This window comes from Pleurodeles waltl, chromosome 4_2 (assembly GCF_031143425.1).
Source record: "Pleurodeles waltl isolate 20211129_DDA chromosome 4_2, aPleWal1.hap1.20221129, whole genome shotgun sequence".
NCBI classification, from domain to species: Eukaryota; Metazoa; Chordata; class Amphibia; order Caudata; family Salamandridae; genus Pleurodeles; species Pleurodeles waltl.
This window is the reverse complement of record NC_090443.1, coordinates 735,506,468-735,520,578: the sequence shown is the minus strand read 5'-3', so window position 1 is coordinate 735,520,578 and position 14,111 is coordinate 735,506,468. Positions and strand designations below refer to the sequence as shown.

The 14,111-nt window shown below is 40.5% G+C and overlaps 1 protein-coding gene across 2 annotated transcripts in view; it reads right to left on the bottom strand.

Annotated features, from left to right (window-relative positions):
• Positions 1–1,287: 1,287 nt before the first annotated feature.
• The window catches only part of BTBD8 (BTB domain containing 8), a 491,132-nt gene continuing 478,308 nt past the window's right edge, over positions 1,288–14,111 (bottom strand). For both annotated transcript variants that reach the window (XM_069232349.1, XM_069232350.1), the window contains 2 exons: positions 3,703–5,823; positions 1,288–2,153 (listed from right to left, as the gene is read on the bottom strand). In XM_069232349.1, the coding sequence (XP_069088450.1) occupies positions 1,684–2,153; positions 3,703–5,823 (2,591 nt within the window). In that variant the 3' untranslated portion in view covers positions 1,288–1,683. The remainder of the gene's footprint in view (positions 2,154–3,702; positions 5,824–14,111) is intronic.

The following is a 14,111-nucleotide window of genomic DNA, read 5'->3' as shown; positions in this document are numbered from 1 at the left end:
CTATGCTGCATCATGGCACCCTTGTGGAGGGTTGAAGCTGGTATTCTTTTCTAAGCTGCTCTAGTAAATAAGCGTACTCACATGCTTAGAATCTTGTCATTTGCTTTGCATTGATGTCGCTGTGGCAGATGTCACTCATAATTCTTATTCCACTTTGCATTGTGTCTGATGTCTTTTTGTACTGTGTTTTAACTTTCTGGGTCTGCTTTGCTCCGAATACAAGCAACTTTTTTTGTACGAGGTCCTTTTGTGTGTTGTGACAGTTTCCCAATCATCTAGGTGTGTTTATTGGCGGGAAGGATTATAAAACTTCCTTGCTGCGTGTTTTACATTTTGCAGCTGTCATGCCTATGTCTTGTTCTGCAAATTAGGTGTTAACTCATTTTGCAGCACCGTGTGTACTAATGGATTGCAGGTTTGAGCTCAGACATGAACATGCAATCACTCCAATCTGATGGTAGACTCAGAACTTAGTCGCCATTTTTTTGGGCATAGATGGTGTTACGAACTGCTCTTTGGTGCTGCTAAATTTGTACTTTGCTCTTTGTGTAGCAAAGACTGCGCAGTGCGGTCCATGTGTAAATGTACATTCCAACTTTGCTATTTTGGGGGATTTGTTCTAGTTGGTGTTTTTGATTTTTTTCGAGTTAAAAAAAATAAATCTTGATTTTTACAACATTTCGTATGCTTTCCTTTGCAAACAGTAAATGCATTATTTATGTCACACATAGGTCACTTTTTAGGTTTTGGCTCTAGGCGTTTATCAATACAAAAAATAAACGAATACATAATAAATTATATTACATACTTAGAAAAGGTATTTCTGTCAGTCTTATCAGCCATTGCTCTGCTGAAGTGATAGTCGCGTATTTGACCAGCCCACCTAGAGTGGGCAATGGGTCAGGCCTATTCAGACACTGGTTGCATTGCCATTTTTATTCAAATCGTGTTTCATCCCACGGGACAGCCATTGGGTTTTTGGGCTGTCATTCAGTGAGAGGGACGGCATTTAGCCTCTTTACACTTAAATTCGCATGCAGCATCTAGAGCTGAAATATTTACAAACTAGCCTCAGTGCACTGTAGGTATGCCTAACAAAGAGGCAAAGAACATGTTTTGAAAGTTTTACTTTTTCTATGCCAGTTTACCGGTATGATTTGGTGACTAGACACCGTTTCACATGCACCAAATTATTTTTCAACATCTACATTTTTCAGGGAAGGTTGTAATTGAAATGTAGAATAAACAGCCTACATAATTAGAAACCCTGGCACAACTACAAATAGATAAATGAAATTCTTTTATTTCTGAAAATTACAAGTCATCCTGTGCAAACCAAAAATAAAAACAATCCTTATTTTGCATGAGGAGCAAAAAGCACAAAACAATGTGAAAACAATTCTAAATGTTAGTTTCATTACAAGTGTTGTTCAATCTAGGAACTGTAGAAAATCATGCTCATGTTATGCTATAGAAAAACATCAATTTTAATTTACTTAAATATTTAAAAATATATTTTACTTATAACAATAAATAACCAGTGTTTACCTTGGCATACCTACACACTGCGTCAAAGTCAAGATCACATTTGAAATTCTTTACATTTTGTTAAACTTAGTAGATGTATTTTCTGGTCAGGAAAGAATCAATAAGTTAAGTAAATTCCATTAGAGCATTGCTGTTTTAATGCTGAGTTTCCAGTTCAAGGATTGTCCACTCTCCATGTGGTGAAGAGCAATCATCTGGAGAAAAACTTGTCACTGTGACGCTTGTGGTTGAGTCATCTAATGGCGACATTAGTTCAGTCCATCTACCAAAAGTGTCAAGATGTGCTTTACCCTGAGGTTTGGTGTTATCTCGTGCCAAAAGTAGCGTTTGGCTGATGAGATATTGTGCCAAGCTGTAATCTGCAGGAACTGAGTTTTTTACATCTAAGTTAGAATCTTGTTCAGACAAAAGGTGTCTCAGAAGAGTCCAGTCCCTTTCTGCAAAGTGCTGATCCTCAAAACTGACACCCAAAATGTGTGCTCCATCCTCCACTCCTTGCTCAAAAGCATCTCCAACATCCATCTCATATATAGGAGAAAGGGTTTTTGAAGGTCGATTCTCAAACATGCAGGTTTGTGCCAATGTTTCACAATCATCTATGTTTCCTGAAATAATTCATAATACTATACAATGTAAGAATGTTATATTCGTCCCGTAGCACTTTGTAGACCAATATTTAAATTAATACAGTGATGGCAACATATAATTAAGATGGGGAAAAAGTAGACTGTTCATAGAAAACTTTGATTGAGGTATTAGTTTTCCACGCAGTAAGAACAAAAATGGCTATTTAAATTAAATGAACAAACAACATGATCACTTTTAATGAACACTATACCTTCCGCAATTTGATAAATTTCTGATACAGAAAATATTTAGTGAAGTGAAAAATAAACATGTAATGCACACAAAACAACCAAGCCCATTACAATGATCAGGCCAAGTAGAAAACGACTTAACCCGCTAGCTGCTGATATATTGTTCAGTAGCTCTACTAAAAGAACATGTGAAATTATACTTTTGATTACACCAGTATTTTTATTTTGCTTCTCCTGATGCAGCCTACAAGTAATTTTCTGCAAATCCCACAAATCTGTGAGATATTGTTATAACATTTAAAGGGCAAAATAATCTCAATGTCTTCAAAATACAGTAGACATTTCTAATTAAATGCTCCTGAATTTACTCAGCCATCCAAATGAACGAGCGGCAGAAGTCCAAGAAAAATAAACGTAACCGAGCAATCAGAAATGACCCCAAACAAGAAGTCAAAATATCAGCAGCTACACGGGTAAACAATAATCTGAGGTAACTAAAGCTACGCAAGCTGTACAGAGAAGGAACACGTTTATTCAAAAGATTACTTCTATTCTACACATGCAAGGACTACAACAGGCACCAACACACAAACAAAACAACACAACATGTACAGCTTTCGAGGCTACATAAATGTTCTAATTTGTTATATATATAGTTAAAGGTTTAGTTGTGAATTGTCATTTAATGTATTTATGACTATCTACTTTAAACTGCTGACAGTAAAAAATAAACATACTGTATGTAAACGTAGATACAATTTTGTGTAACAAACTAAAGCTTTTTCACATGTATTCATTGCTTTTAAATATATTCTCTTTTTTAGGAAAATCTTAAAGCTGAAAAAAGGTGAGCATGTGTACCTATAATCTAAGCTTAATTTATTCTGTAAAATATTTTTTGAATACGTTGGGACACAAATGTTATGGTTCTATAAACTATGCAGTGCTTTTATTTAATAGTTTAGCAGTTTAATACTACAGAAGAACTTACTACACTGGGTATCTGACAGATGAAATAAAGCACTGAGTATCAGTGGCAAAATAAGCTAAACATATCTTTGCAGCTTGTAAAGTTTTGAAGTTGAAAATTAGTAGTAGCCCCTTTTCTATGTCCAACAGAGACAAAGTCTTGAATTCTTAGTTGCATAAGAAATATTCTAATTTAAATGCTTTGAATCAAACTATACTTCCCAACAAAGCAAAATGTTTGCTATTTACTTGATTTTAGCAGCTTCACAAGAATTAAGCCTTTGGAAGATTAAGGGGAGCTCCAAAATAAATCTACCCAACAGATTGTTATTTTGTATGATGTAATGTTCCAATTACAGTACATTACCTTCAGTTAAAGAAGTATTGGCATTTTCTGTGGATGCTGCCTGGTTGTCTTTCACGTGCTCTTCCTGACTCTGCAACAGATTCCTACTGTGTTCTTTAACTTTGGCAGAATTGTTCTGCTGTCTGTCAGAAGTGGGGTCTCTTTTATTGAGTTCCAGATGGCACGGTCTTTCGTGACATTTTAAGTCGTTGTCTGAACGTCTATTGTGGTCCTTGAATTCCATAAATCCTTCATTTTTTCTACAGATTTCCGACTCTTCGTTCAGACAAAAAGTTTCGTCTAGAGGCAACATCTCTGTTGCTTTATTTTCCACTGAAACTGATGACACACCCAGTTCATCTTGCCCAGCAAGTACAGTACACTGAGAATCCGAACTACCTTCTGCACACTTTTCTGACTGGTCAAATTTTTCGTATTCCTGATGCTTGTATACTGGTAAGCCATGTTCTGTTTCTAGTGAATATTTGCAATGCAAGCTACCACGAAGTTCATGCAAAGCACCATCAAACACTTCAGGGGATGTTAATGAATCCAGGGAGCGTGGCAGTGGAGTTTGAGCTTCTCCTTCATCAGACCCTAGCTCTTCACATTCATCAACAGACAGTAAAACTGAACGCTTAAATTTTGTTGCTGAGGGAAACTCTTGACTTTCACCATCATTTTCTGTTGCATCATCGAAAGCTAAATTGACAATACCTTGGTAAGGCTGCACTATGATGTCAGAGGAGCAATGATCTAAAGTAGGATCAGCTTCCGATTTTTCATCTTCTGTTTCATCTGCTGATGAGGAGACTTGGTCAACTTCCTGAGGAAACCCTAGAGTGCCACAAGTAGGCTCTTCATTGTGCCCAGTGCCAGCCATTAATATGGTTTCTTGGTGGGGCCAAACATCGCGTTTCTTTCTTGGTCGCTCATCATCACTAGTTGAGTTTACTCTGAAGCAGTCGCCACAATTCTCTTTTTTCATTTTCACTTCTATTCTTAAACTGTTATCATATACCTTCAGCTCCTCAGGAGTACTTGTATCACTGCTGCTTCTTCCAAGAAAATCATGGCATAGCATAGTGCTGCATTTTGAAATTCCTCTTTCATTTGAACCATCATCATCTTGTGATCCACCAGCATCATAATCTTCTGACCGTGGCTTTATGTCATCAGAAGATGTGGTCGCACTTGCACTGTCAGATTCAGGACTCTCTTTGTGATGTAAAATACCTGTTTCAAGACCCCAGTCATCTACAAATGGCATTTCTGAGTGTTCATGATTTGCTAGGGTATCCGTGCTATGCATGCCCTTAGGAGAAACTTCACTCAGTACCTGTCCTGCAAGAGATTTTGAATCCTCATCTAATTCTTCCGAATCAAAATCCTGATCAGCCATAGCAGATCCATTTGTAAATGTACCATTAACAAGTCCTTCATAATGTGACTTACAGAGATTGCTTCCATCTGAAAACAATGTCAAAGCACCACCAATACTAGATGAAAAGCCTGTGCTATGACCATTACAATCATCATCATTTAATTGGCCATTTTGCTTGAGAAGATCTTGTATTTTTTCTTTGGAACTACCTACTCCAGGATCTAAAACTGTTTGTATAACCTTAATATTCAATACTGTATTATGGTGAACAGAAGGCAATGAAAGCAAATCAAGTTCTTCATCATTTGTCAGTAGTCCATTTACTGGCTCTTCTCCACACTGACCAAGTGAGTATAGATCAGGTGATGCCAATGTGTTAGGTTTAGGCTTCTGTCCTGAATTTGGAACGCATCCAACTTTAGGTATGTTGCCATTTTTATTCCTCTGGATGGATTCCCTTTGTACATGCTTCTGGGCAGGTGACTGGGGCTTTGAGGTGGGCTGCCCTGTAACAATTTTTTGTTTAATTTCTTTAGTCACTATATCCTTTTTTCTTGAAGACTGATGCGCCAAAGGAGGCATTACTGTTTTGCCATTGCTTTTGGCAGCTGGGGGGTGGGTAGACTTCTGACTGTTTTTCTTAGATGGCATGTGTCTCTCTGAAGATGCATTATCAACATGTTTAGAAGTAGTTTTTTCTCCATTTTGTTTGAGAGAGACTGTAGATTTCATTGAATTTGTTGTATCTCCGTGTAATCCTATTGGAGATTAAAATAACATTGCAATTAGGAATATGTGAGAAACACAAGAAGTGCATTTAATGAAAAATAAGGATACTGATTATAATGACTCTTTACTGTCATACTACTGTACATGCTGCTTAACATCAAGCTCAACTTAGAAATGGACTGCTATTGTAACAGCAAAGGATTCTTAAATATAGTCTCAATTAAAAATACACAAGAGCAGTACATTTGAATGATTTACATGCTCCCAAACCAAAGCTATCAGAAAGAAAATCCACATAATGAACAGTCACTCTGACTCTCAGTGCATGGTTCATGGGCATCTGAAGTCAAATTTGAGCCTGTGTATTAGTTTCGATGCAGTGTTAGAAATCTATGAATTACAAGATGATATATAGAATTACATGGCACTCTAAATTAAGCAGAGACACTATAGCACTGCTCCCCCACCATCTCCCTTTCAAGAACCCTTGCCAGTTCACTTTTTGCTAGGATTACAGAGCTAGAAAAAACAATGAATTGTGTCTTTCTTGTTGCTCCAAGGCTCCATAGCTCCTGCCTGACTTAAGAAGACATGTTCAACCAAAGACCGTCACAAGAAAACAAATGAATTCTTGGAACCAGAATTTTCAATATCCAAAGAAATCCACGAACAAGGACTATGTAACTCCCTTGCTGACTGCTTCACTTAAAAAAATCTGGAACAATACTTTGAGGATAAAACCAAATAGGACCTACAGCCCAAACCACACACTACCTCAATGCTTGAATCCATGTCTCAGAGCCATCTACTAGCCTCAGCCGTATCTACCAATGTATTCCCCAAACACAACCATGGTGCATCTGTATTACTGGCAGACCCCTGCCAATATATTAAAAGACGTTTGCATGAAGAGCTCAGCTATCTTCACAGCCAAAACTATTATAAACCACTCATTAGTGTATCTGCAAATTTGTAAGGATCTTAAAACTTCCTCCATCAAACCTATCTTTAATAAAACAGACTCTGACCCAAAGTTCCCATTTAGCCATCACCCAATATGTAACTGTCAACACACAATTATCAGTTGATATTAAAGAAACGTATTTACTCTCAGACATCAAAGCAGAATTCCACCCAATTGCGAGAACATAATCTGCAGTAAATGCAAAATGAGACAAAGTCAAAATTACAGAGGACTCTAATTGGGTAGCAGCAATCCCACTATTGAGTCATTTTGCTACCTTTGACAGTAGTTTATACCACTCTGCTCTGAAGTTTTGAACTGGTAAAAATCCAAGGTGCTGTTCTCTACTGGATTGATCCCCTCCTGATTAACTCCATCATTCTTTCTCTCCCAATTTTCTGCTCTGTCGTCCCTCTCAACCACTGGTAGCTCTCATGGATCCACCACTGTCCCACTCTTCTTTAACCTAAATCTCAGCCAACTACTGTGAGCTCAGCTCCCTCCATCAAACTCAACTGCTGTAACTATGCGGATGACAAAAACATAACTTCTTCTTTCAAGGAAGATTCCCAAGACGTTAGCCAAAAAAACACATCTGGGATAATGTAATAAATTAATCACTTACCACCCATCCACCATCTGGCAATAAGAGTTGGTGCACTGCCTGACCAATCATCCCAATTAAGGAACCTAGGTGTGGTCATAGATCCGAAAAAATCTCAATATCTCCGGTGATCCAAGTAATAAAGGGAACAATCTATATGGGGAGATACTGCTGTGAACTGTCCCCTTACTCAAAAATAAAGTAAAAGGTGCAAGCCACAATCAGACTAATATATTCCTTAGAGCATTCCATGAAGTAATTATTAGGAAGCAACTGAAAATCCAAAATACAGCTGTGAGATTTTTTAAAAATCATTGTTATTTTTTATTATAAAAACAAACATTGTAGAAGCCAGTAATGCACATAAAGTTCAGGCAAAGCATTTATGCCCTCATCTGATCGATGTAAGGGAAACTGTTTTAGGTTTTCAACATTAAGTGATGTTGTGAATTAAGGTCTTTTACTAAAATAAATCACAAACCGCAAGTAACATTACAGGTGGAGGAACAAACTGTGTTTACAGAGTGATAGACAAGCATTTTGCCTATAAGGCATGTGTACAATCTTGTGACAGATAAGTTGGGAGCGTGAGCAGTATATGAGCAGAATGACTCTGCAATAATTCCAGATATATAATGTCTGGCTTCCCTTTTAGAATTATATATTGATTGGGCAATTAATCTAGTACAGCTGCCAGACTATTTCCGAACCTCAATATCTGATAATGAAGGTCTCAAACTACATTGGGTGTCTTTAGCCAGAATGATGCCTTATGTGCAGAGATCATCATACCACTCAAGGCACAAGAGCCTCATTCACTCTGCAAAAACATCATACCTACATCAATTTAGAGCATTTCATCCCAGGTGTGGTTCACTCCTTTCTGTCCATTCCTTCAACACATTTGGGATTGGAAGAAACTCCTTATCAATCTAAACTAAGATAAGTTGTGGAAGCTTCTTCCTACAAGGACAAGAGTAATCTGCAAACACCTAGACTTCTGGGAAGGAGTTAACATCTGGCTCTTCTCATGTGCATAACTCAAAATGAATAGGTAACCACATGCTCTAATCTGTCTATCCTCACAATGTTATGCAACACAAAAAGCTCAAGCACAGTTTACTGCAGGACTATATTTAGAGCATGTCATCTCCGGGGAACATTTACATCATACAAGACTTTCCATACTGGTCAATATACAACCAGCACCCTGTTCAACACACAATTGTGAAAATGCTCCTAGGACTCTGGTGCAATACAAGTGCTTCGCAACCCAATCAAGCATCAGGATCACAAAACATTATATAACTGCTACATTACAATAGACACATTTCTATAATTTTCAAATACCAGGTTACAGATGGCAATTCAGCCTTTTTCTTTCACTTAGTGTGGCATGTGAAGACACACCACTCTGTCAGTATTTAGCATTCATACTCTCACAACAAGAATAACACCACATTCCATCAGAGATCTTTTTAAAGGTTTTAATGAATCACACGAACTGTGACCAAGTTTGCAAGGTGGAACAGAGTTGTTTTTCTGGTGTGATTGAATAAAAAAAATCATAAAAACAGGATCTTTTTATAAAGTGCAGCGTAAAGATTTCAATGCTAAATATTAGGTACATCTCTTCCAACCTCACCCTCAATGTAGTAAGTCATTAATGTTGATCTCCAGATTACAGTAGCCCGTGCCTCAGGGCAGAACTTCATGGGGACTTCTTGGCCAACGGCATCACAGGAGCACAGATACCTTAACATTGTAACATAAATTTGCGCAGTTTGAGCTTAACCAATTCTTTCACTATTATTTTTTCATCTGAGAGTAAACTCTTATTAAGCCAGTATTACTTGCCTCCAAAAGAGCAACTGATTGTCATTTGCAGATTCTTTATTAATTTACAGATCAGTAAATAAAAACAATATGGTGGAACGGAATATCTTAATTTCAGTGATTTCTTGCACATTGTAAGTGACTAGCAGCATAGGCTAACACTGTTGGGGCCAAATGCATTCACCAATTATATTCTTAATTTAAAATGGCATCTTGAATATTACATATTCTGGCTCAGAGCTGTGAGAAAGTAGCCTCTTTCTAGCCTTGTTACCCCCACTTTTGGCCTGTTTGTGAGTGTATGTCAGGGTGTTTTCACTGTCTCACTGGGATCCTGCTAGCCAGGGCCCAGTGCTCATAGTGAAAACCCTATGTTTTCAGTATGTTTGTTATGTGTCACTGGGACCCTGCTAGTCAGGACCCCAGTGCTCATAAGGTTGTGGCCTATATGTATGTGTTCCCTGTGTGGTGCCTAACTGTCTCACTGAGGCTCTGCTAACCAGAACCTCAGTGGTTATGCTCTCTCATTTCATTCAAATTGTCACTAACAGGCTAGTGACCAATTTTACCAATTTACATTGGCTTACTGGAACACCCTTATAATTCCCTAGTACATGGTACTGAGGTACCCAGGGTATTGGGTTTCCAGGAGATCCCTATGGGCTGCAGCATTTCTTTTGCCACCCATAGGGAGCTCTGACAATTCTTACACAGGCCTGCCACTGCAGCCTGAGTGAAATAACGTCCACGTTATTTCACAGCCATTTTACACTGCACTTAAGTAACTTATAAGTCACCTATATGTCTAACCTTTACCTGGTAAAGGTTAGGTGCAAAGTTACTTAGTGTGAGGGCACCCTGACACTAGCCAAGGTGCCCCCACATTGTTCAGAGCCAATTCCCTGAACTTTGTGAGTGCGGGGACACCATTACACGCGTGCACTACATATAGGTCACTACCTATATGTAGCTTCACAATGGTAACTCCGAATATGGCCATGTAACATGTCTATGATCATGGAATTGCCCCCTCTATGCCATCCTGGCATAGTTGGCACAATCCCATGATCCCAGTGGTCTGTAGCACAGACCCTGGTACTGCCAAACTGCCCTTCCTGGGGTTTCACTGCAGCTGCTGCTGCTGCCAACCCCTCAGACAGGCATCTGCCCTCCTGGGGTCCAGCCAGGCCTGGCCCAGGATGGCAGAACAAAGAACTTCCTCTGAGAGAGGGTGTGACACCCTCTCCCTTTGGAAAATGGTGTGAAGGCAGGGGAGGAGTAGCCTCCCCCAGCCTCTGGAAATGCTTTGTTGGGCACAGATGTGCCCAATTCTGCATAAGCCAGTCTACACCGGTTCAGGGGACCCCTTAGCCCTGCTCTGGCGCGAAACTGGACAAAGGAAAGGGGAGTGACCACTCCCCTGACCTGCACCTCCCCTGGAAGGTGTCCAGAGCTCCTCCAGTGTGCTCCAGACCTCTGCCATCTTGGAAACAGAGGTGCTGCTGGCACACTGGACTGCTCTGAGTGGCCAGTGCCACCAGGTGACGTCAGAGACTCCTTGTGATAGGCTCCTTCAGGTGTTGCTAGCCTTTCCTCTCTCCTAGGTAGCCAAACCCTCTTTTCTGGCTATTTAGGGTCTCTGTCTCTGGGGAAACTTTAGATAACGAATGCAAGAGCTCATCCGAGTTCCTCTGCATCTCTCTCTTCACCTTCTGATAAGGAATCGACTGCTGACCGCGCTGAAAGCCTGCAAACCTGCAACATAGTAGCAAAGACGACTACTGCAACTCTGTAACGCTGATCCTGCCGCCTTCTCGACTGTTTTCCTGCTTGTGCATGCTGTGGGGGTAGTCTGCCTCCTCTCTGCACCAGAAGCTCCGAAGAAATCTCCCGTGGGTCGACGGAATCTTCCCACTGCAACCGCAGGCACCAAAAAGCTGCATTACTGGTCCCTTGGGTCTCCTCTCAGCACGACGAGCGAGGTCCCTCGAATCCAGCGACTCTGTTCAAGTGACCCCCACAGTCCAGTGACTCTTCAGTCCAAGTTTGGTGGAGGTAAGTCCTTGCCTCACCTCGCTGGGCTGCATTGCTGGGAACCGCGACTTTGCAGCTACTCCGGCCCCTGTGCACTTCCGGCGGAAATCCTTTGTGCACAGCCAAGCCTGGGTCCACGGCACTCTAACCTACATTGCACGACTTTCTAAGTTGGTCTCCGGCGACGTGGGACTCCTTTGTGCAACTTCGGCGAGCACCGTTTCACGCATCCTCGTAGTGCCTGTTTCTGGCACTTCTCCGGGTGCTACCTGCTTCAGTGAGGGCTCTTTGTCTTGCTCGATGTCCCCTCTCTCTTCAGGTCCAATTTGCGACCTCCTGGTCCCTCCTGGGCCCCAGCAGCGTCCAAAAACGCCAAACGCACGATTTGCGACTAGCAAGGCTTGTTGGCGTCCTTTCGGCGGGAAAACACTTCTGCACGACTCTCCACGGCGAGAGGGATCCGTCCACCAAAGGGGAAGTCTCTAGCCCTTTTCGTTCCTGCAGAAACCTCAGCTTCTTCTGGCCAGTAGAAGCTTCTTTGCACCCGCAGCTGGCATTTCCTGGGCATCTGCCCATCTCCGACTTGCTTGTGACTTTTGGACTTGGTCCCCTTGTTCCACAGGTACCCTAGATTGGAAATCCACAGTTGTTGCATTGCTGGTTTGTGTCTTTCCTGCATTATTCCTCTAACACGACTTCTTTGTCCTTAGGGGAACTTTAGTGCACTTTGCACTCACTTTTCAGGGTCTTGGGGAGGGTTATTTTTCTAACTCACACTATTTTCTAATAGTCCCAGCGACCCTCTACAAGGTTACATAGGTTTGGGGTCCATTTGTGGTTCACATTCCACTTTTGGAGTATATGGTTTGTGTTGCCCCTATCCCTATGTTTCCCCATTGCATCCTATTGTAACTATACATTGTTTGCACTGTTTTCTAAGACTATACTGCATATTTTTGCTATTGTGTATATATATCTTGTGTATATTTCCTATCCTCTCACTGAGGGTACACTCTAAGATACTTTGGCATATTGTCATAAAAATAAAGTACCTTTATTTTTAGTATAACTGTGTATTGTGTTTTCTTATGATATTGTGCATATGACACTAAGTGGTACTGTAGTAGCTTCACACGTCTCCTAGTTCAGCCTAAGCTGCTCTGCTAAGCTACCATTATCTATCAGCCTAAGCTGCTAGACACCCTATACACTAATAAGGGATAACTGGGCCTGGTGCAAGGTGCAAGTACCCCTTGGTACTCACTACAAGCCAGTCCAGCCTCCTACAAGAGCTCACTGGAATCAATAAAAATACAACTTGTGGTGTATCAGGCTCAAGATACCACTTCATGTGTGGTGTTTGAGAGTGTCAGTGTCATGTAACCCCTGGATCCAGCAGTATGGGATGAAAGGTACCCATGTAATGCAGTGGCAAATGTCTTGTGCTAGTCATTTAAAAGATGTGTCTCCTGCAAAGTAAGTCAGAGCTTTCATTTGTTTTGTTCTATTAGCGAAGGTTTGAGCATTTCAGGTCACATACCACAACAATTCTGTATCTACTGTGCCACTGATCTTTGTGTGTTCTCAGTACATTGGCAATCCGTCATCCTAAATGCAAACAATCACCCAATGGTTTCTCAGCCTGCAATATAACCCTCTCATTCATCTACACCATAGGCTGTTCCACTGAACATCTAGATATTCATCTCAATTTCAATTCAAGCTCTCAGCTCCAAAGAGTTTAAACAAATCCGAGTGTTACATCCTAGGCTGCTAGGTATCTTTGCTGGGAAGGAAGAGGAACAAGGGGCAGGTGAGAACACATCATCTAATTCGTCGAAAGCGAAATGCATACCATAAGTGTATTTAATGCAATGTCTTGACATCAGAGCTGAAAGAGTTAACTTCACCACCATGCATGCATCCATGTACGTATGTAACAGATTTCATAGCTCATTTTTAACATGTCCAAAAGCAGCATTGCTTAGTGAGGCCTTCTGTAGTTAGTTTGGAAAGCCTTTTGATTAATGCCATATGGGCACACTGCCATCTCCCACCGCTAACAATACTAAAATGAGCGCTTCGCTCTCAGGGATAAGCCAATAAAATGGCATCCAAATAGGTTTTCAGAAAGGTACAGGTTACCTCCATATCCTCCAGTGCTACAAACTGATTACGAAGTCATGGTAGAAACCCATCTAAATATTGTCAAGATGCCCATTTCCTGCATCTCTGATGGCACTAGGCATGTTATCACTTTCTCTAGGGTTGGTAATGATGGGGTAAGGATGATCACCAGGAGCTGGTTGTCTTTGTTGAAATATATTGTGTGCCCAGTTGAATTCTGATAGCTGGAGATTGCTGTGTCTCATCCACGTTTTTACTAATTCTCCACTCTATAAAGCACAATATTAAGATCAGTGCTGAGACTTTTTAAAGCACTTCTGCCTTATTTATTTTGCCAGAGAATGAGTGATGCCTACAGGTAATTGTATGCCTATGGGAATCAGTTCAACAGAACTCTATCTAGAGAGCAGTTATTTATTAAAAAACAGTGGCTAGCTCACTTTCACTGGCACATGTTCACTGCTTTAGATATTGCATGCTTGGTAGCATGACTGGTTGAGCTGTTTTGCTAAGGGCACAGCCTGTTCTAGCAGGAAAAGATTTTTTCTAGTGTTTACACTTTTTTGGATCAGCAAATGTTCCAGCACAAACTGAACAAAAATAATATATGTGAGACTTGTAAACATATGTGGATATCTGCCACAAATTGACAGAAAACTCAAAAACTGCCATCTCCCTTTCCCTGCCAAAGTCTTGAAAAAAGTAATCAACCGACAATTCACAAAATATCTGTAAAAGAACCTTCTTCTAGA